Below are 23,300 nucleotides of genomic sequence, written 5' to 3'. Positions count from 1 at the left end.
TAGCGGTAGGGACAGGAGGAGGATCCAGCAGGGACTGGAAGGTAGCTGCAGAGGCGGGAGGAGAACTGAATAAAGAGAATGCTTTAAGAGCAGCATGGGCAACTCCATGAAAGGCTGCAAAGAGGGTCTTCGGAGAACAGCCTCATCACAGCAAGACCCAGAGGTCTGGGGCATCTGGAGACAGGTGAAAACCTAAACCTTCAGGTCAGCGAAGATATGAAGAAGCTAAAGCCCCCATCACCGGTGGTTCAAGCACGTGCCTTCATCTGGCAGCAAAGCCCTGCCCGTTGACATCCCTGGGGCACCTGTTTGCAGAAATGTTCCTCCGCTGTCCCAGGAGACTTGCCCCACTGGGACCAGGGCAGCTTCCCTCCTGCTGAGAGCCCTGCGGCCACAGCCCTGCTCAGGCAGAGAGCAGATCACTCACCACTGAGTTGCCCGCCCTTTCTGGGGGAAACTGAGAGCTGTTTGACAGACATGCAGCAGCACAACTTGAGGCAAGAAATGCAGACAGATTCTCATCATTAAGTTCATTAACGTGCCATTAACTCCTCTCTGTCATCAGTGAAGATGCCCGTGGATGGACCAGAGCGGAGGTGAACTCCTCGACCCTGGTCTCTCACAGACAAGCACCCATGGTGCAAACTTTTCCACTTGACCAGGCATTGCCTCCATCTCTTCTAGAACTTCCCCAAACTCTGCTCTCCTCCGACTCCTTCCAGCCCCTCATAGCTCCTCTCCCTCTCTACCCACTTTTTTTTAAAAGTCATTAGGAAGAGATCTGTACGTCCCAGTGTGATTCTGACTCATGGATGTTTGCCCAAAGGTAATGGTGCGTGTGAAATGCTAAACCTCTTTTCAAGGGCAGGTTCACGAAGGAGAGGCTGTGAAAAAGTTTCCTAAATAAAACCATCTGTTTCCCTGAAGATGTTCAGATAGAGAAACATTTGTCTCCCACTGATGTGCTGTAGTGTCTCAAGGGGTCCCCCGGGACCAAACCCACCGCGAGAGTCTCCCTCACCTCCCCGCTCCCTGTGAGCTAGAGGGCCTCCTTCTCCATGGGCCGGGCTGGGTCCCAGGCTTTCAGTGTCCACAACACAGGCTGCAGCCGGAGTGTATGGAGTTCGTTTAAGGCACCTCCATTCTGCTAGATCATTTATTCATAACGCTGCAATGCCCAGTGGGGCAGAAAACACTTGAGAGAAAAAGCAGGCACACAAGTCAGAAGAAATAGAAGCTGCCTCAGCTCCCAACAGGGAGCCCAAGCAGCACAACAAACACAGCCCGCCCTTCTACCCCGGCCACCCCCCGCATTGGGCATTCTCCCCAGCCCTGCAAGCCCAGACCCGAGGCGGAGCAGGGAACAGCCCGGGGCTCACAGCCGGAACCCCCATCTGGCACCCCAGGAGAAGCACCCACCCCCTCCGCTCCCCTCCCCCAGCAGAGAGTTGATTCAGCCATGCGGGCACGCACGGGGCAGCCGGGGTGCCAGTCTCCACCCTCCTCCACTGCATCCCCTTCGGCCAGTGGGTCACCAGATCCCGCTGATTTCTTCCCAGATGTGCCTTGCCGGCCTTCAAGGTGTTTGTAACTCCTTTCCGCTAGGCCATTAGACCCAGGGGCCACGGGAGACACCCCAAGTCTGACCAGAAGAGTGAGAGGAGGTGACCCAAGAGGAGGGAACAGGACAGCTGGGCTGGAAAGAGGAGTGTTGTCCAGGACAGTCAGAGGGAGGGAGAGGTTATTTCAGGCAGTGGAAAGAACAGGGTGAAGACACGAAGGTACAAAAGAACCTGGAGGGTTTGGGAGGGGCGTTTATAGAAAGGCAAGATGCTGTAGTGCCTGAAACTGTGGGCTCTCGAGCCTGGCTGCCTGGGGTCACATCCCAGCTCTGCCATGTAGTAGCTGTGGGCTGGGCCAGAGGCACAGCCTCACTGCACATCAGGGTCCCCGTGGAGAAAATGCAGATAACCATAGGCTTTTGTGAAATTTATATAGCTCGGTACGTATGAGCACTTAGGACAGGACAGCCCATAATAGGGCACCTGGACCAGAATGGTTGGCAAGAAAGGCAAGGGCCAAATCATGAAGAAACCTGAATGCCACACGTTGCTGTGGGTAAGGGATTTTCAAGCTGACTCCTAGAAGCTCCAAGGAGGGGGTGAAGGGAGGAGCTCTGGGTGCTTTGTCTCTAAGCCACTTTTCATCCATTGTATATATTTGGACTTCTAACAATGTTTCATTTGAAGAAGAGTTTTCCAGTTACAAAACAGGTATGGAATGGGGAGCCACTGAAGGATTCTGAGCAGGAGAACAACCCCCTGTTTATAGCAAGGAGGATAGATCAGAGGGGTCGGGGGGAGGGAGTCAGAAAGCTGGGAGGTCCAGGCAAGAGTTGGTGCAGGTCAGAGCTAAGGCAGTGCAGGCGGGAGGGGAAGAGAGGGCCTCGGAGTCTGCGGACTCTTAGGTGGCAGAACAGCATGGCGGGGTAACTGACTGGGTGTGGAGGCTGCAGGAGGGCAAGGAAGCTGGGATCCTTCTGGCATCTGCTCTTCCCCCGGCCATTCATTTTCTGCAAGCCTGCTGAGGTCCTGCTTTTCAGAGAGGAGAAAATGCAAACATCTTTCAGGGCCTCTGAAACCTGGGCCTGTCTCCCTAACCCGGGGCTCCCCAGCACAGCGCCTGTCAGCCACTCCCGTGGTGGTCCTCACTGTTCCCTCCTGGCAGGCCCCCTCCCCACCCCCTCAGGTCAGACCGGCTTCCCGACCCCTCTGTCTAAACTGCCCCACCTCCACCCCGCCATTCACTACCCTCTGTCCCAGCCCTGGTTCACCCAGCGCCTTCGGATACTCTCTTGCTTACTTTATTTTTGTCTCCCTCCTCCAGAATATAAGATCCTGGAGGGCTGGGACTCCGTCTGTCTCACCACTACTGTCTCCCCGTATTTGGGAACCTTTAGCAGGCGGGTGACGAATGAATGACACACGTGAAGATGGTCTCTGGTGTGGCGGTCTGGGTGGAGGGTGGTGCGGTGGGCTGAGAGGGAAATGGGGCAGAAGATACCTGCAGGGTCAAGGGCAAGCTGCTAGGTGTGGGCCCCGAGGCAGACACGGTGGGCCCTGCCCTGTTCACAGCCTTGTCTGGGCTCCTGTTGCCCACCCTGCGTCCACGTTGCCCTCTAGCCACGTGGGACCTCCGCGCCTGCCCCCTGTGTCTTTATGCACCTGCTGACCCCCTGCCTGGAATGTGCTTGCTTGTTTCTTCTGCCGTCAGCTCCTTTCACTCACCTCACCGGATCCTACCAAGCATCACCCCCTCTGGGAAGCCTACCCTGAAATCCCTCTTAGAGCTTATTCTTCCCTCCTCTACCTCCTACATCTGTCCACACTTCTCTTACAGTGCTCACTGATCAAGCCAGATACCACTGCTTACCCACGTGCCTTTCTCTCCCCTGCCCCCGCACCAAGACTGTGAACTCTTGATAACAATAGTCATTATAGTTATAATAATTATAATAGCAGCTAATGCTTCCTGAGTGCTTACTCTGTGCCAGACGCTATGCTAAACGCTTTACACAAATTACCTCATTTAATCTTAACAGTCCTGAGAGGTAGATACTGTTATTAGCCCCATTTCACAGATTAGAAAACCAAGACCGTGAGAGGATTAAAGTAAGCCGCACTCCTCATCAATGTCAGAGCTGGAACCTGGACCCGGATCGGCCTGACCCCAAATCCATAGGCTCAACCATTCCTTCATCAAGCCAGTATTTCCTGAGCCCTTACTGTGAATCAGGCCCTGGGCTAGACGTGGGGGTTGATGATGAGTAACACCAAACCCTATCCCTGCTCCCAAAGAACCCACCGTCTAATGAAGACACAGCATTCATCATATAATCCCCACAATCAAGGTAAAGGTTACGGTCGTGGTGTGGGCTCTGAAGAGGTCTGGGGGGCTGTGGGAGCAGTCCCGGCATGCAGCCTCCACATCTGATTCACCTCTAACCCCGCTTCCAAGCCCCAGGCCTACACAGAGGCTCACTGGCCATTTCTTTACCCATTGGAGGCAAACTCGCTTCCACTCCATCTCTCTTCCAGCCCCCCAGCCCCAGGGTAACTTAACAGCACTTCCTGCCTAGTGCTTCAGAGATCCTTGTACCCTCCTGTGGCTTTTCTGAAAGTGTAGCGGATGCTTCTCTGCTGTTGATGGGAAATTCAGGCAAGCCACTTAATGATTAAGAGACTAGAAGTGTTCTCTAAGAGATGGGGAAGCGTCGTTCTCGTTTCGCTCAGCCTGGATTCCCAAGAGGGATGCTGAGGCATTGACGCCGCTCATTGCCTATTTAGGAGGAGGAAGGCTAGCCCTGGAGAAGAACAAAAAAACACTTGGGGGGCATTAGGAACGGAAGGAATGAGTGTCTTTGCATTTCAAAACAAAGTTGCTAGATACCTTGAGGTGGGTAATAAACAGACACCAGTTAAGCATCCTTGGGCCATCTCAGTTGATGATGCCTGACAATGGATTTTCCAGTTTGAATGCTTGGTTTTTATGGCTGGCAGGGACCTTAAGGCTACAACATCTAGTGCCACGCCCTCATTTTTACAGACCGAAGCCCAGAGATGTGAAATGATGAGCCCGACATCTCTGGGCTAGTTAGTGGTGGAGGGACTAACGCCTCCACAAGCAGTGACTTGTGGTTTACTGCTCTTTCCGGGACAGTCCACGGATAGGAATTCTTTTTCTATGCCTACGGCTGTGTGAGTGCATCAAGGAGAGAGAAGTGCTTTAATGAGCTGTTGCAGATGGGCAGCTGGGGACAGCAAGGGCAGTGTGGTGCAATAGATGGCCCTTTACAAATCTTCCTGCCCAGACGCCTGGATAGTGCAGCCAGGGGAGAGTGCTACCATAACGGGTGACAATGTAGCCGGACAGGCTGTATGCATGTAAGGACAGACTGCTCCAGGAGCCGACATCCTGGCTGAAGGCCTACCCCCTGCAAGCATTAGCCTAGACGCTTACCAGCTGCTACTGGGCTCAGACCCACGCTGTCAGCCCCTGGGTTAGCAGTCCAGAGGGGCAACTTGGATTCTGCTGCTTTCTGGACAGCAGTGACCTCCCCAGCACCAGGGAGCTCATTACCAGCCAGGGGCCCTATGGCGGCCTCCCCTGACAGAGGGTGAAGATGAAAGCAATAAGACACTGGCTGTTCTGCGGCCCCTGGTCACCCCCGGTTTTATTAAAGCCAAAGTCGCAAACATCCCTAATGAGGATAAAAGGCTGGCAAGGTGCACAGGATCTGGGGCTGAAACCCCCTGAGAAAGGGGTTGGTGCTGAGAGAACCCAGGAAGGCCGCCCATGGGGTCAAGCTGGGCCTGGCTTTGCAGAGAGGAAGGTGGCGAACAGGAGATGCTGACTCTGTTTGCTTAGCTCCATCTATTTACTCAAAAGTAACCCATTTATTTTCCTTTATCAAATAACCCGTCCTCTCCTGCCTACGTGTGCAGGGGAATTAAACCCCCCCTTGATCCACGGAGCCAAGAGCAGCTATCTTGCCATCAGGTCCAGCGAGGCCCAATCACCCACGGCAGAAGGTCCTGGACTGGGCTTCGGGCCCTCCGGCCCCAGTTTCCTCTCTGCGTCCAAGTCGTAGGGGGATATTGGCTCACTCCCTTTGCCTGTCCGGGCCCAACGATGGAGGGTGGAGCTCACTATTCAGTGCAGGGACCAGGATGGGGGTGGGGGTTCCAAACCTCGCTGCAGACTCGCACCACGAGTGCCCCCCAGCTGCCACAGTTCTACCACGAAAGGAGGGGGCCCGCTGGGTCGGTGCTGTCCCTAGAGGGAGCCATCCTTGAGGGCAGCCCATAGCACCCCAGGTGATTCCGTTCACCCTGAGGGATCTCCCACATCCCCAGGCAAGTCTCCCAAGCTCACAAACCAATCATCTCAGACTCCTGCGACAAGACAGCCTTCGAAGGCTCCAGAGTAGCCATGTGGGGAAACGGTGACAGCAGCCTTTTGTTCACCCCCCTCACAGGGGGGCCCTAGGAGCTTCCAGATTCCTCACCAGGGCCCTAACATGATCCGGGCGTGTGTGTAGCTCCTCTTGTACTATCGGGCACCCCTGAAGCTCAGCAGGTGTAAAGCAAAGCCCCTGCCCCTAAGGGGCCTCCAGTCCCTGGACGGCATGGGAGGGCCCAGCTGCAGCAAGGCAGGGACTCCGTAACACCTGTGAGCAGCTCAGGGACAGAAAGTGCTGCAGGGGTGTAGGGGAGATAATGCTCTGTGTGGGCTGGACCCTGGGCGAGGACCCCTGTGAGGGGCATGGCCCTGGGCCCTACAAGATGCATGGGATTGTCCAAGCAAAGATAAGAGGAGGAGCCATTTTGGCCAAAGGGACCAAAGATATACCAGCCAGTTGGAGCAGAGGGTTGGCATAGAGGAACAGAGAGAAATAATCAGGTGAGGAGGGAAGACAGGACCCAGTTGTTGAGGGTTCGGAATGCAAGCTGGGAAGATGGGCCTTGATTCCAGGAGCCGAACAAGGGGAGCCACTGAGAGCGTGCAAGCAGCAGCGCTGGCCTATGAAAGGCTTAACTTCACCAAATAGTCATTTCCTCCTGTGTGCAGTAGGGATACTAAGATCACCTACCTCACAGGGCTGTGGTGCGACTCGACGGAGATAATTTAGCAAAGGATTTGGCGCCTGGTACACATGCAATAACCTTGGTTCTTATTCCTGTTATTGAGTCTGAAAGGGTTTCTCTAAGTCTGGGCAGGATTGGAGAGTTACAAGGAAATAAAGGGAGCTGGGGACCTCTTTGTACCTCGGTGCCCCCGCCAGGGATGGAACATTCAGCCAGGTGCACTGCTGACCTGACCCCTGCTGCATGAGGGGACAGTCATACACCCACAGCACCTGTCACGGGCCACTTCCTGTGTCTCCCTGAGGGAGAGGGAGATCCTGATGCCTTCTTTTAATTGGTTACACCCCACTAAACATGGTGCCTCTAGCAGGTTCTCAGCAAATACAAACAGAAGAACAGGTGAAGTTGTGGTCTAAGGTCTAGAGGAGCCAGGGTTACCTTGAGGTACTCCCTAGGTGGGCTGGGAGGGCATTGCTCTCCTAAGGGTCGGAGTCCAGCTGTGTCTCCCACCAGCCACGCAAGCCTGGTCGGGACTTTACACCCAAGTTTAAACACTGAATTCTTCTCTGTGAGATGGAGGGAATAATGACAATGCACCCTGCCTTGCACAGTGGCTGTGAGCCTCAGAGGTGGAGCTGCCCGTCACAGAAGAGCTTCGTGGGGCACAGGAGCTCGTGGGTGTTGGTCTTGGCTCTTGTGCTGGGGTGGGGTGGTGGGGGTAGCTCTCTCTACGCTGTGTCCAGCTCTGCCCCAGCCAGACACCACCCTTCCACCCCTCACACCCACCCCCAATACCCCCGCCCCCTCCACCTCTTCACCCAGGGAGCCGGGAGGATTCACCTGCTACTCCTGGGATTTGATTCACCAGCGGGTTAAAAAAGGACAAATCCTGGGCTAGGGAAAGGGTGGGTATCAGTGCCACCTAGGGGAGAGCATTGAGACCACAGGCTCTGGAAGGGGTGGCGGGTTATTCTCCAGGTGAGGCCAAGTATCAGGGGTCTCTTGGCATCCCCAGTAGAGGGTGGTTCTTTGTGAGGAGAAGGGACAAGAACATTGAAGCCACCCTTGACTGCTCTCTTTCTCAAAAGTCACCTCCTCCAGGAGGCCTCCCCGGCTAGCCTGTCTAAAATTTCAACAACTGTGGTCTCACCCATGAGCATTTCATATCCTGTTTCCCTGCCTTATTTTTTTCTCCTTGATCCTTTTTACCAACTTACTTACCATCTTTCTTGTCCTTTGTCCTATTAAAATGTAAGCTCCGTTAGAGCAGCGATTTTTGTCTATTTTGTTCTTTTCCATATCTCCAGTACCCAGAGCAACACCTGGCACATAGCAGGTGCTCAATTACTACTTGTTGACTGACTGAGTGAACAAATGGATATCTGCATCTGAAATCAGAGCCAGCCCAAACCCCGACCTCCTCTTCTTCTACCCTGGGTCTGGGAGATTTAAGAGAGGAAACACCTCCATGTCTTGGAGCCCCACGTCAGCCTCAGAGCCCGAGGGAGAGGTTTTGCAGTAACAGCACCCTCATCCACCAGGCGTGGCACAGGAAGAGGAGGCAGTCCAGCGGGGTGGGGAGAGGGCACCCCTGATGGCCAGAGTGGGTCTTGTACAGAATACTGTCATGACCCCAGGCCAGGCAGGGTGGGGAGTCAAGGGGTCCAGTGACTGAGAAGGGTAAGTTGGAGAATAGGGCTGGGCCCCAAAAGGCCTGATGGTCTGGAGGCTGCAGACAAAGAGCATAGGTAGGGCAGGTGAGGCCAAAGCAGGAGGGGGAGGACCAGGACCAGAGTCTGATTAGAGCTCAGAAGGAATACTGAAGGGGACAAATTCTGCTGAAGAGCCAGCGTTGTTATCATTGCCTTTTATACCCAGTTACTCTCAGCATAGAGGCCAGCACGTCAGGCCTTAAAGACATAGCACTCTCCCTCAGAGAGCCTTCTCCTGGGCTCCGGAGCGGCCCTGCAGCCGCACTGGAGCTGTGTGCCCCTCATCTGCCCTCTTGTCTGCTTCTTTGCAGGAAAGCGTGGATTTGGGAGAGATCATGTTCTCCCTCTGCTACCTGCCCACAGCAGGCAGGCTCACCCTCACTGTGATCAAATGTCGGAACCTCAAGGCGATGGACATCACAGGCTACTCAGGTACCTCTCCTACCCGAGTGCTTGCCAAGTGGCCTCCCAGCAGCCTAGATATTAGGATGTGGAAAGATGTTCAGAGAGAAGGGGAAAGAAATGTCAGTATTCTTCGAACAGGAGCACAGCCCTGCAGGCAAATTGTCTGGCTTTGAATTCCAGTTCTGCCACTTCCTTGTGGTGTAATGCTTTGGTTTCCTGATCTGGAAAAAAAAAAAAAAAAAAAAACACAGGTTGCTTTAAGGATAAACGAGTTAATTCAAGTAAATGCTTAGAAATGTGCAAGATACATAATAAGCAGTCAGTAGATATTGGCTATTACTATCATTCTTTCTCTTTGAGGATGGAGAGAATAAGAAGCAAATAAATAGGTGAAAAAAATTAAGGAACATCTTTCTAGTTTGTGTGAGGCCTCAGGACTTCCAAGGGTTATGTCAAGTTTGAGTGTCTTAAGTGTTTGTAGGTCCACGCAGCGACGGCAGCCCTGCAGACCGAGTCAAAGGAACAGAGGCGCTGAAAAGCAAAGTGCACTTGTATTTGAGGTTTTCCTGCCGGGCTCTGGGCCTCTGTCTCAGCACCAGGAGAGCTGCTAGGTACAGCAGGAGAAAGAAGTCCTGTTCTAGCAACCGAGGAGATGCTGGTTTGGATGCAGCCTCAGAGCCTGCAGGCTGGACCCAGCGTCAGAGGTTTGATCCTTTTCCACGATTCTGCAAGTCATTGTCAGAGAAAGTTTTTGAGTTTTGATATAACAGGGGAGTCCCAGGAGCCTCCTTCCCCGTGTCGGCTCAAATTAGCCCAAGGGATGGGGTAGAGCATCCCAGAGAGCAGGCACGTAGAACCACCTGGGCTGCACTCAGTAGCAAATGCAGGGAAAGGCTTGGTTTGTTACCCTAGACCCCTACCCAAGAGACTCTTCTGGAGATCCCAGTTAGCGATATAGATCCACTCCACAGGTGCCTCTGAACTTGGCTGGGAGTATATGGAAGAGTTTCCCTTTTACTCATTAATTATTTCCTTAGTGTAATCACAGTTGCCATAAAGAGGTGACCACCTAGATGAAAACATCTGGGCCCAGGCCCAACCTGGTGCATTTGGAAGAAGATGAGATATTAGGCCTTGAAATATGAGATTTCAGGGAAGGGTGGTCAAGAAACACTGAAGTGAGGTGTATCTGTTGTGGCTTTGAATCCCTCAGAGCCTCTGCTCCCAGCCCGCACTGTCTCTCTGCAACACTCATACCTTCCAGGCCCAAAGCTGCCCCAGATAGCACCTGACCCAATGCCTCTAGCACCTGCCCTGACGCCTCTCCTTCCGCTGAAGCTACCACCACACATCAGGATGTGGTGAGGAGCTTAAAGAACCTCTTCTGACACGTGCAAAGCTCTTAGGCAGCAGCAAGCTGGCTTCCTCCAAAAATACAACCAATGTAGATTGCATTTTAATATCAAAATAAGTGTGTGCAGGGACAGAAATTCACTGAGGACGCTCAAGACTGCTGAAGGAAATAGGATTTTGCTACCCAAGTCCCCACACTATCTTCTCTGGTGTAATTAAATTGATGTGCTAGAGAGAGAGCTTACAGCGAAGCCGCCAAGGTAATCGTAAAGGCTGTTCCACATCAGAGGGTTGGGGGTGAGAGACTTTTCTCACGCTAAGTTCTAACCTCCCTCTCATGATTGCCTCTCTTTTCTACCTGGGTTCGGAATCTGGTATTAAATCTCAGCTTGATTCTGAAAATTCAGGGGTCCTCTTTTTGCTAGGGATTTCTATTTTGTTCATTGAGGTAAGCAAGTGTCTGGGACAGTTCATGGAACACACTAAGCATTGAATAAGTATGTATTGAATGAGGAATGAATGAATGAATTTATAGGATAAAGAGCTTTGTGGGGACACACCTGCCAGGGGCCTCTCAAACTGGATCTCCTGTTTTGGAGGATAAGTTTGAGGTTGCCTTCAGCCCGGACTGCTTTGATGTTGGACTAAACTAGGGAGTGGATGTTCTTGATTCTTGCCTGTTCTTGATTTATATGACTTTGACCTCTAAAACCAAAGACCTTCCTATTCTCCTCGATCTAAACTAGTCGTGAATCAATTCTTTAAGCCTATCCACTAGAGCCATGACAATAAAAAATAATACAAAGTAATAATAAGGATCAGTATACCCCGAAGGGATGGTGAGTGAGTAAACACACCCATCTCTGCCACATCTGGTCCGTACTGCTTTGAGTCTAGTGGTTACAAATGTAAACTTTGGAGTCAGATCTAAGTTGAAATCTTAGGCAAGTTTCTTAATCTCTCAAACCTCAATGTCCCTATCTATAAGAGGGGGATGATGAATATTTTATAGGGTTGACATGAAGTTTAAACGACATGATATGTGTAAATCTCTTAGCGTGGTGCCTGACACACACTGCATGCTGAATTATGATGGCCCTCGTGACAAGGAGGCTGAAACACACTGCTGGTCGTTGTGCCCCCTCCCTCAGCTGCATAAACATCATTGGCTGCTGGAGAGGAAAGGGCCCCAAAGGTCGTCTGGAGCCAGCATTCCATGAGAAGCACAGGCTTCTGCCCTAGAGCAAAACCCCTAAGGAACAGTCCTCTCTCCGCTTAGCCTCTTGGATGATGGTGAGAGTATGGGTTCCTTCAAGGGAAACACCCACTGAATTTTATAAATTAGATACACCCCATACGAGTGAATAGAGGTAGGGAAGGAAGCTGAGAGTCTCCCAGCTAGTCATCAGGCATTTGCCTAGTGGCCCGTGGGACAGGTGGCTCTGTCACATCTTTCCAAGCCTGGCGACATGGAGGTTTGCTCCGCTGTGGGCGTGTATGGAAATAGGCATGGCAGGGGATGAGACAGCACTTGGGCAGCCTCAAGCCTGAAGACGCTTTCCAAGGCAATGTTCACACTTCAGGAGCATAGAGGTTGCCAAGTTAACAACAGGTCTCGGAGGTAGCTGTCCCACCCATCTGCTTGGACCTCAACACGGTCCGGGGCGTATCCATAGAGAATGGAGCCTGCGGACACGAGAAATCTGTCTCACAGCAGTTCTAGGAACTCCTCCTTCCTTTTTACTGAACGTCCTCCTGAGAGAGAACTCTTGCAAATGGGTCGTCAGAGACAGCAGGGTGATTAAACACCTCATGGTCTCCCCAGGTACCCCATAAACCCGAGTGCCCCCATGGCTAAGGCACAGCTGCTGCTGTCACGTTGGTGAGTCCGTAGCACATGTGGGCATCTACAGAACTGCCTTTAAGGCTTGAGTTTCTGATCCCATGTCACGGGTCTCTGTAGCTTCCCCAAAGCTGTGCACCTCTTCTGCCACCTGAACAATTCCCCAGGGAGAATGAGCGCCTCGTTGGGTACTTGGGTGCCCAGGAGATAGAGCCATACGCCTGTGAATGAGGAGCCGGGAGCGGCTGCTTTGTCCGCACCTCCTGACAGAGTCACAGGAGCCCTGGCTTCTGGGCAAGCAGGTGTCTCAGCACATCAGTGTCTCAAAAGCTATAATTACCTGCGAGTTGCCGTCCCGTTTCTTGAGTTGTACAGCATAAATAACAGTTATGACGGTGACTGAGACACCTGAGCGATGAGATACAATCGGTGTCACTTCACTTGGATGAGTAGAAAATTTCAGGGTAGGAAGCTGACCGTGAAATACCCATTCAGAAAACTAAAGAAGAGACAAGGATGGGAGGCGCGTGGGAGGTCAGTAAAAAGACATCTCCTCGAGGGCTGGAGAGATTCCAAGATCCCACTGAGAGATGAAATGGCAGCCGGCCACCCTGAGTCCCAGGAGGCTGCCTCACTCAGTCCCCCGGCCACGGCCCCCTCCTCCTCCACTGCCCAGAGTGGGCAGGAAACAGCTTCCGGGGAGGCAGAGAGCAGGGCTCCTACCCCCTCCCTGATGCCAGATGGAAATGAGCTTGATGGGACAATGAGACCCATAATCCTGTCCTCAGGTAGGGAGGACCGGACAAGCATCGTGACTGTCCCTGTTCATTTACTCTGTCTCATTGTTGCTCCTCGGGTGTCATTGATTCTATTTTTACCCACTTTATGCTTTGGTTAATAATGCTGACAAGACCCCCCAGAGAAAAGGCTCCAAGTAGGTGAAAGGAACAGAGTGCCTTTGTTCAGCTTCCCCGCCCTTTGGAGCCAGCCAGCCAAACAAAGAGTTGAGATTTAGTGAACTGCATACCCATGGGCAAGTATCCTGTCTGATTTGGGGCCAGTTTCCCCGTTAGGGGAAGTCCGTTAAACACTCTGCTAAGAAGCCTGAGGTCACCAAAGACTCTGTGTTATTAAGCACGAGCATCTGCAGAGACAGGTGTGCTACATAAATACAAGGTGTTTTCATTATTTTAACAGCCCACTGATACCATCTGAGAATAACAGTGGGTCTGGGACTTCCATCCTTCTACTGCACAGGATGTTTAAGGACATCTGTTTAACACGCTCCCTTCCCTTCTCACTGCCCCCATTGGCACAGATCCATACGTCAAAGTGTCCCTGCTTTGTGATGGGCGGAGACTGAAGAAGAAGAAAACCACCATAAAGAAGAACACCCTCAACCCCGTCTACAATGAGGCCATCATCTTTGACATTCCCCCGGAGAATATGGATCAAGTCAGTCTGCTCATCTCGGTTATGGATTATGATCGGTAGGTACAGGTCCCTGAGGGCCACGATTCCCTGCCCCTCGTCCCCACCTCAGTGTAGCACAGGGCTCTTTGACCTTGGACCTTGTGGTTCATGGCTCAGACACTCATTGGTCTCAAATCTGGCTCCACCCAAGGAGGGTACAGGAGTTTGAGGAAAAGCATGGATTCCCCGCCAAAGTAGAAGCTCAAGCTTCACTTCCCAATGGGCTCATTTCCATCAGGGGCTGCCCCACCCATCAATTTCCCTGAATTCACCCCCGACTATTCCCATTCCTCCATCTGGCATCTGTCCTTTAGAATCCCGCCCACCCCCCTCCCCCCATCCTCTCCATTCCCACTGCTGCTACCACTCCCACTTGGGGATGTCTGTGCAGCCCTCCTAGCTGACCCCTGGCTCCATCACTTACTGCCTCAACCCAGCCAACATACCAAGGCACACCTTCCTAAAAGACCACTTTGTTCCTGGGCCTGCCCCTCTCAAGAACCATCAGTAGCTCCTGCTGTCTGGACAAGCTCTTCCCCTGGACTCTCGAGACCTTCCAGATCTGGACCCAGCATATCCATCCAGCTTGATTTCCCCCACCTTGTATGTGTTTCTTCTCCACCACTTTCCAAATCCTGCCTCCCCGTCAAGGCTGGCTCAAACACATTCTCCAACTACATCAGCCACTGTGACTCCTTCTCTCCAGGTGTCACTTTCACTGAAGGAGAAAAATACCATGCAGTAAAGCCTCAATCCAGGATCTTTAGCACAAGTTCCCAGACATAGTAGATGCTGGGTGAACAAATATGAGTGATGATTGATGTTCTTACTGAGCGAATAAATCACATCACAGCCGCTAGGTACGGAGAAACGGTGCTCAGAGCAGGTTGATTTATTTCCCAATAGCGCTAATGTCTCAAGTGCTCGCTGAGTCAAATCAAGGAAGAGACTTAAGCTCTCCCACTCCCCAGAGTCAGGCCATCTGCCCACCATTCCTGAGATTCTAAACAAGTTGAGAACTTTTTGCTCATCTGTCTGTGTCCAATGTCCACCCAAGGAGGCTGGGCGGTATTTCACTGCCGCTGGCACCCTGAGGCCCTGCCAAGCATCTGTTTACAGAGCTCAGTATTCTGAGTTAGACCTGGGGGGCTGAGACCCAGACCGCGGGACTTCCCTTTCTGAGAGCATGTCTGGTCACCGATGCCGGGCCATGTGTTTCTCCCTTAGAGTGGGCCACAATGAGATCATAGGAGTCTGTCGTGTGGGGATCAGTGCCGAAGGCCTGGGCAGGGACCACTGGAACGAGATGCTGGCATACCCGCGGAAGCCCATCGCACACTGGCACTCCTTGGTGGAGGTAAAGAAATCCTTCAGAGAGGTGGGTGAGGTCACGCTTGGCCCTTGGCATGTTTGCTGCATGGCAGCGTGGGCTGGAGAATGGCAGTTGGCTGCTGCGAGACCTCGCCTTTGTGGGTCCTTGGGGGGCACTGGCGGGGGGAGATACACGCTTCTCACCCAGGGTGTAACAGGCAGAAAGGAAATGGGGGAAGATGGTGGGAAATTGCTTGACAAAAAGCCTTTGATGTTGAGTATATTGAAAGTGACACTGAGTTCAAAACAGAAAAGAAAAACTTGGAGGAAGCCTTCCCAGCAGCTCACTGTGCCAGGTCCGGAATGCTTCCACGAAGCCCCTGAGCCAAGTCAGTCCTTTCAGAGAGAGCCCCAAGAGGGTGAGATCAGAACTTGGCAAGAAATTCTACCCCTGTCAAAGCAGTAAGCTCCCTGAGGCTCTAGCCAGACAGTCCTGGGGCAGTTCTCGCCACGTGGATGGAGCTGGCCAGAGAGAGGATCGATCCTACCCTCGTGAATGTTGCTTCTCCCCGTTGTTGGAGAAGACAGTGTGGCTTCAAGGTGGCCCAGTTTCCAGCCGGATCCTAACAGAGATGTAATGGACACAGCACTGCCTGGGAGTCCCGAGACTTGGCCTCCAGCCCTGGACCTTTCCAACTTGCCTCATAATCTTGAGCTAGCTATTGCTCTCTCAGCTGCAAAGAAAATGTTCCTTCCAGTGACACAAGCCTGCCCCACCTCCACCAAACGGTACCAATTTAAGATCCTGCCGTTCATCACCTTGGTGGTCCTCCGGCCGGCTTTTTCTTAAATGGTTGGGGACATGGGGGTAGCCAAGCAAGTTTTAAACCTCATCTTATTGCTTCCACCCATATCCTAGAAAGCCAGGTGATCATTCTCTCATTTTAATAGGTTTCCAGCCAGGGAGTCTAGAGAGTTGTATAAAAATTGGAAAATCTACTAATAGAAAAATAAGCCACATGGCCCCTCAGCTTAAAAAACAGCGTAACCCCTTCCCCGTGTTCTATGACACAGAAAAGGTGTGGGCAGCAAACCCAGAGAATCCGCCGTCTCCTCTTCCTTCTCAGGGTGGTCCAGCCTGCTGGCTGGCAGCGTGAGGCTTCACATTTCTGTCTGGTGTTTGCCTTGATTTTACTACAGCTGTGGAGCTTTAATGAGTGAGGCCAGTCCCTCAGCTCCTGGGCTCCCCTTTCTTCCAGAAGGCCCTCTCTGCAGGGTGTGGGTGAGGTACACACAACCAGCCTGCACCTACACAGGAGGCAGCCAGTGGGCATCCAGCACCTCACCGACTGCAGGGCTGATTCAGTCTAGAGAGGGGCTGTGGCACCCCTCCTTTTAAAATCCTTTGCAGATATTTAAGGATAGAATAAGTATACTAAAACGTTCAGGATGGCGTGGGGCAGGGGCAAGGAATGGGAGCTGAGAGGCCTCTGATGGGCCGCAGGGCCTCAGGCACCTCACTGCCCCACCTGCTCTTCAGTTTCCTGGTTGGTAAAATGAGGGGGTGGGCTCCTCCCATCTCAGCTTTTCTAGGAAACTCTGGCCCAAAATGACAGGATGACAGGTGGCAGGTGAGCCCACATCTTGCGTCGCCTTTCTGACCTTGAAGCTGCAAGAATCCATTGCTGTTGCCGGCTTAGTCTGGCCACACAGACTGGAGTAACCAGCCAACAGTGGCTGGAGATGGGGCTGAGGTGCAGGGTAGCACAGAGGGGCTGGGGCTCGGCCCCAGCATCGCTCTCCATGACGCATACCACCTAATTAAGCCAAATAATTGATTTCAAGTCCTGTTTCTTTGAGAACTCCGACTCACTGGTCCAGACTACAAAAGAAAGATAAAGTAGAACCAAGCCCTTGAAAATGAATATTTGATAAGACAGAAAAGGGAAAGTAACAGTATATGGAAAACGGAAAGAGAATAAATTGATTCATATCCTTTGGGTTTACTTTTTTCTTGACCTTGCACACCAAGTTCCCGAGACTTTCCCTTCCCCCACTCCCTGGCCTTCCATTTTCTGCTCAGCTGATCATTTCTCTGTGTGAAGAAGCTGAAAATGACATTCATCTTGGCAACTTAGGATTTCTTCAGTACAAATTTGTAAAAATGTGTACCTACACTTTTTAGCATCCATAGTTTAAGTACTTTTATAGAGATGCATCTAAAAACCACTAGGGTAATATTAAGTACACCCTCTTTGTGTTCATGTGATGCATTGTACTTGAACATTTATCGTCTCAATCATCCTTAGAGCTCCTGCCTTCTTTTTGGTCCTGTTCTGGACGCTGAGCAAGAACCTTGCTCTTGGAGCTTGTTTCTCCCGTTTGTATAATACATACAAAACTCTTATTCTCCCCCTCCTGGGAAGATAAATGGCATCATATCTAGAAAGCACTATATTTATATTCCACATTTCTTAGAGGAGTTTCAAGTGCTGTGATCATTTCTTTTTTTTTTTTTTTTTTTTTGTGGTACGCGGGCCTCTCACTGTTGTGGCCTCTCCCGTTGCGGAGCACAGGCTCCAGACGCACAGGCTCAGCGGCCATGGCTCACGGGCCCAGCCGCTCCGCGGCATGTGGGATCTTCCCGGACCGGGGCACGAACCCGTGTCCCCTGCATCGGCAGGCGGACTCTCAACCACTGCACCACCAGGGAAGCCCTCATTTCTTTTTTATTAACGAGAACAGAGGGCACCATACTGGCTTGTTTGTTTGGAGTTTTAAAATTAGGTTGAAGGAACAAATTAACTGAAAAGGTATTTTTCCCTGCTGGGATTTTTTTCATGAATAAAAATTGATTAAGCCACAGTGAGCATCCTTCCCCAGCAGAGGCTGTGGCCTCTTTCCTCTCAGCACTCCTGCCCAATGCTACGTGCTGTCGCTGTCACCACACACACAGCCCACGTTGACCAGTGATCTTCTCCAAGGCGGTTTACTATGAAGGGTCAAATTCAAATCATCTGCCAGAGATTTTATATCTCTGTTGGAATGTCACACATTTCAGAACAATAAAAGATCTCACTGGACCACAGCTGCCCTTGAATAATTATCCTCATTGGTGTCCCGGAGACCAATTCACTGCTATTTCAGAGCCACCATGATAAGCCTGCAGGAACCATTCATCTTCCCATTGTCCAGGAACCCCATCTCCTCCCTCTGTTTATCTTCACAGGAAAAATCAGGGGCTGGCAGGGGAGCCAGTGTGCCTTCTTCATGTGTCCTGGATAAACAATTATGCTCCGTGCGACTTCTCTTTGAGCTATTATATAAAGGAAAAAAGATGTACTCTGTGTAGCCGTTTCTTTTTTTCCTCCTCTGAGCTGGCCTATCAATCAGTCAGGTTGTTTAAGAGGCATGCTTACCCAGGGGAGAAGCCGGTAATTACAATGTACCTTTCACTGACATTAAAGGTTGTAACAGAAAAAGCAGAAGCTCTAAAATGAAGATCTGTTAAATGAAAGCATTAGTAATCATCTTATGTCACCTTCTGGTTAAGAAACACTTGAGTCAGAAGTCACAGTGGGCTCAAAAACCAGGCATTTATTTATGTAAAATATTTCACCAGGGAAACCCTCGGTTGTGATTTCACTCACGTGGATGCTGCAATCAGAGAGACTGCCACCGGAGTTAGGAGTAAGTACCTGGTATGGCACCAAAGAGGTTAGGTTTCTTATTCCATTGTGTGTCTCCTTCTTCTCCTGATGTGGCCAGGCGCAAAGGTGGCCACAGGATGGAGCGGAGGGAACACTGAGTGTGGACGGAGTTAGGAGACCTGGCCTCAGATCCTGGCTCTGCTCCTAACTAGCTGTGCATTGACCCCTCTGCGTCTTGGTTTTCTTATCTGCAAGAACAAAAGAGCTAGCCTCGATGATCCCCCAGACCTGCCTCCGGGTTTCGCATGCTAAGATTGCTCAGGCCCAGGTCACGCTATGGTGGTCATCAATACCTGCCTGTCCAGCCTTTGATTACTTGTAAAGATCTTCAGGTTGGCTTGCCCAGTGGGTACTAAAGGACCATGAAGGACCGAGCCTGGGGACAGGTAACAGAGGCTTTCCTAAGAGCCAGGAACATGAAAGCAATCAGCAGGTCTGGGTCTCTCCTCTGTGTTGTGGGTTCCCACAGGAGATGCTGGAAGGGATGGTCTAATCCTTAAGTGGCTCGGCTCTGTCTAGAAAGCGCTGTGTTGTGAGGTGTGGGGTGGAGAAGGGACCGCGTCCTTCCCCATCCTACCCCTACACATAACACAGAGGTGTAGTCCACTTCTCCTCAGCCCCATCACTCCACATGGAGACCCCAAAAACCCATGAGAAGCAAAAGGGGCTGCACTTCAGGTTCAGAAAGGCCATCTCACCCACGTACCTAACTTCTCTCCCTGGAGCCTTGTCCCGCAGGCACCTACGAGAGTATCGCGTCTCCTCTGCTCACAGAAAGGATGGAGTGAGCAGTGGACACTGACTTGCTTTGAAGTTATACAGTCACCAGACGGCTCTGGAATATTCACAGGGTCAGATCCTTGTCCAGAAAACATGGCTCCAGCTCTGCCTGGCTTTTCAATGTAAAGAAGGGTTCGATGGCCCAAGCGTGGCTCATCCACCCTCAGCCCTCTCCTCACTCCATTACACCTAATTACATCACCATCTTCACAGAGGGGTTAGAGTCGGGCTGAGGGGGTGGCAGCCTGTGAGACAGGAGAGGGAGGAAAAGAAAGGTGGAGGCACCCGAAAGGGCAGGGGGCTGCCATCTCCTCCCACCTCTTCACAAGTTGAGTGTGAAGGCCCCCGGGAAGCGCTCAGACTGAAGAGGAGAGCCCAGCGCTGAAGCGAGATCAGGGCTTTAGCTGCACGAACAGCTCCCAGACAAATTGCTAAGAATTCACGATTGCAGGATCTTGGCCGTAAGGGCATACTCTGCAGACGGCCTCTTTCGCTGCTAACAAAATCCGATTTTCAGCGTGAAAAATGGCTGAAGCATTCAGAAATGGTCCGGTCATAGCACCTCATTAACTAACACACATGCACGCACGTGCACGCACGCACGTGGACACACACACACACCTGCACGCATGCATTCCACACGCTAGAGAAAGCTTTCATTATCTCTGCAGCAGGTCTTTTCTAAAACTCAGGCCTTCCAAACTAGAAGCTCGAAAGCTGGTCTCCTTACGTTTTTGCATGGCTAACAGCAAAATTCACGAAAGCTTATGAAAAGCTGGGAAAAGGTGAATTCAGTGCATGGGCCGGATGAGCTTCAAAAGTTGAAATGTACATTCCTTTGGCAACGGGTAAGTGGCTTTTTCTCCCCTCCCCAGTGGCAGGGCCGAGCCGCCAGCTTCGACAGCGAGAGCTCGTGCCCGTCTCCGAGACCACCTCCGACACCCTGAGCTGCAGGCTGGCCGGGCCACACCAACGAGACTCAGCAGGGTTCTTTTTGCACTTGTTCAACCGTCTAAAGACAGTGCTGTGCAGCAGTGGCGGTAGGGGCAGTGCCTCTCACTCCAGAGTCTTAGCTGCCCCGTGTAGGTCAAGGCCGAGACAATTGTCGTGTGGTCGGATCTTAGTCTTTTCTGTCTCCCAAGGTGATGTTTTTCTGGTTTTTTCACTTTTTATGGATCTGCTGTCAGGAAGAAAAGAAGAGAAAAAAAAAAAAAAAAAGAGGGGAGAGCCCCGACATTGGTTCTATTAAATACAGTGTAACATAGTCGTCTTTGAGGGGGAGGTGGTTTGAGTTTCTGAAATTTTGTGTCTCCACTGAACTCCCTAACCCCGGAGAAGAGGGAAGTGGGAGGGGCAATGGCTACTTTGTTAAGGCTTCGGCGAAGAGCCTTTACAAAGGCTACTACTTACGACTCTTAGAAGCGCTTTGCTGATGTGACATAAACCGAGATGTGGACTCCTGGCCCCATGTTGAAATTGGGAGCATTCCGAGCTATCTGTGAACCTTCAGCTGGTCGTGCAGGGCTCCTCTCTCCCAGTCCTCGTGAATTGAACATGTCTTGATTCCTCATGGGAACTGAGTCACTTCCTTTAGGAATGATTCTGTTGAAACGAACATGCCCTATGTTTTCTGGCGCGCCACAGTTAATGACCATATTTGTTTGAAAACAAGATCTTTGTTCTCAAAAATAACCTTCTTGTAAAAAAAAAAAAAAAAAGGAAGCACACATGTTCTGGAATGATTTCTGCGTTATACCTAGCTTTATAGTTCCATGAAGTGTCAAGCAACTGTTTAAAATGCCTGAAGAGATCAAAGAAAAAACTACATAAAACGTTCTTTTCTGAATGGGAAGTTTTGAAATCCAAGGAATAGGTGTAGTCTTTTTATGAACAGTACCTTCTTGATTAAAACCAAGTCAGCTTAAGTCTATTTCAGCCCCCTAGATGCTAGGACAATGTTCATCTTAAACTTTAGTTCTATAGATTATTAAGGACTTGAGTGTTTGTTTCTGTGGTAGTGAAGGATTTTTTTTTTTTCTTTAGATCTCTACCATAGGTCAAATTCAGTTTAGGAAAAAAGAATGTTTGAACTATTCTGTATTGTAATCGTCCATTTCTGTTGAGTTAATAGTGGCCTTCCCACCAACCCCCTAGAACTAGATTGATTTGCTCCATCTCGGTCTGTATAGCCCTGGTAGATGTGTGGGTGGGTTTTCACTTCAGTTTGTGGCTGTGAAATGCCAATTTCCATAGCTGTGTGTGTGACTGCTGCTGAAGTCTGCTGAAGAAGCGCTTCCTTCAACAATGGCAGGTCGAGAACGTAAAAACTGTTCACACACCTTGTGTCTCACTCTTTACATATGTCACATGCTTTAGGAGCAGCGATTCAATAAAGTAACCCTTGTTTTAAGCCAAGTTATCAGGTTTCTGTGCTGATATTACTTTGGGTAGTGTCTCCTAAGTCCTAAAAATGACCAGATTGGGCAGGAGGTAACAGGATATTGTGGCAAAAGAAGTTTGCATCTTAAAACAATGTAGATAAACTGAGAATTCACCCTGTACTGAGCTTTAGGCTGGGGCTAATGTGTCGTTGGTGTAAAGATAAGTTTTCTCCCCAAATGTCTTGTGACTGACAGGCCTTCCCAGTCAAGAGCCCAGAAATTATTGTGAGGGGTTCCTTCCAGAAGTGAGCTTGAAATGCATGTCCAGCTGTCATCTTCAAACCTGTAGGCAGATGGGGAGGACTGAGAAGGGAATAGGATCAGTGCGAATCATGGAAGAGTCACTGCTCCGAGGCATTCCTTTTATGTCCAAGCAGCCATCTCACATGAGTGAGCCTCCCCAGTGGCTGTGAAAAATCATTTCCTGAGCAGATTATGGTTAACCTCCACACCACCCTGACCAACCGCTACCAGTCCCGCTACGGCAGTTTTAGTAAACGTCTACAGTCTGGGGAGCCCACGCCAGGGAGGCTCTCAGCTCCTGGACCCCCGCCTCCAGCATCCGCAGGGGAGACTAGTCCTCGACCCAAACCATGAATGGAACCTGAATTTCTGCCCATTTCGTTGTCTACCCTGATCTCTCTCCCTCAAAGATGAGCATAAAATGGTTACAAGTTGCAGAATAAAATGAAATACAGGGTTGATTCATTTGTCAGCTTCCTCTGCCACGAGTAACCTCTTTCTTGGGTTGGTGATGTGGGCTTCGCTGAAGTCATGATAACCAGGGCCTTTTGTACATCGATGTCTTTTTGAAAGTGCAAAGTTCCCTTTATGGAGCAGTGTTTCTAGGCTGAAGAATGCTTCTCCCCTCCCCTTCCCTCCCCTTACACTCAGGATGCAATTAATTGCATCGTCATTTTAAAAAGTATGCTGTTAATTACTGCTTTGTGTCGTCCCACCCTTGTCACAGCCTGGAGTTTTTACTCAATTAAATCTCCTCTTGCCCGTTTCTCTTCTCATCGTACATTCCTGAGGTTTAGCAGTCAGCACACACACAGGACACTGGAAAGCTTTTACTCTTAATCTGTGTTTCACATAGATAACCACTTCTCTTCAATCAAGGTACAGCGGAAGGGCTTGTTCATATTTTATTCTGCCCAAGGAATACCTGTGTACCCCGGAAGGCTGGAATCCACCTGTTTTGTCAGGTTTGTAGCTCACAGGGCATTTGGTACACGGGGCTCTGCTGTTTTCTCAGCTGTTGAGCTCAACAAAGCAGCCACTCCAGATGCTGAAGCCTCTCTAGGGAAGGGGTCACACGCTCATACTGGGAAAGTGCAATGCTTTCGCCTACCGGGAGAGGAATCCTGCTAATTCTCATAAAACACAACTTGAGAAAATCCTGTGGCAGACTCGAAAATTAAAAGAAAAACAAAAACAAAAACATTCTAACTTAGTAGAATATCCTCTCTGCTCACCCCCAGCTTTTAATTAATTTAGAAAGCAACCCATAGAGTAGCGAGTGGAAGGTACTATCTCTTCCTGCACATCTGCATCTGAATTACTGGCACTCCACAGTGAGATGACACCAAGGGAGCCAAACTGCTGAGACAAGCACTCTGGTG

At 50.8% G+C, this 23,300-nt stretch overlaps 1 protein-coding gene across 4 annotated transcripts in view; it reads left to right on the top strand.

Moving 5' to 3' along the window:
• Positions 1-20,181, top strand: part of SYT6 (synaptotagmin 6) — a 56,467-nt gene extending 36,286 nt beyond the window's left edge. Inside the window, exons 4-7 of one of the 4 annotated variants that reach the window (XM_065883219.1) lie at positions 8,671-8,791; positions 13,279-13,450; positions 14,661-14,811; positions 20,110-20,181. In XM_065883219.1, coding sequence (XP_065739291.1) covers positions 8,671-8,791; positions 13,279-13,450; positions 14,661-14,811; positions 20,110-20,181 — 516 coding nt within the window. Of the gene's footprint in view, positions 1-8,670; positions 8,792-13,278; positions 13,451-14,660; positions 14,812-18,366; positions 18,385-20,109 lie in introns of those variants that run through there. The other 3 variants (XM_065883245.1, XM_065883237.1, XM_065883226.1) reach the window with 3 other exon arrangements.
• The last annotated feature ends 3,119 nt before the right edge of the window (positions 20,182-23,300 follow it).

The sequence above is a fragment of the Phocoena phocoena genome, chromosome 1 (assembly GCF_963924675.1).
Source record: "Phocoena phocoena chromosome 1, mPhoPho1.1, whole genome shotgun sequence".
Classification (NCBI taxonomy): domain Eukaryota; kingdom Metazoa; phylum Chordata; class Mammalia; order Artiodactyla; family Phocoenidae; genus Phocoena; species Phocoena phocoena.
This window is presented reverse-complemented; position numbering and strand designations above follow the sequence as displayed.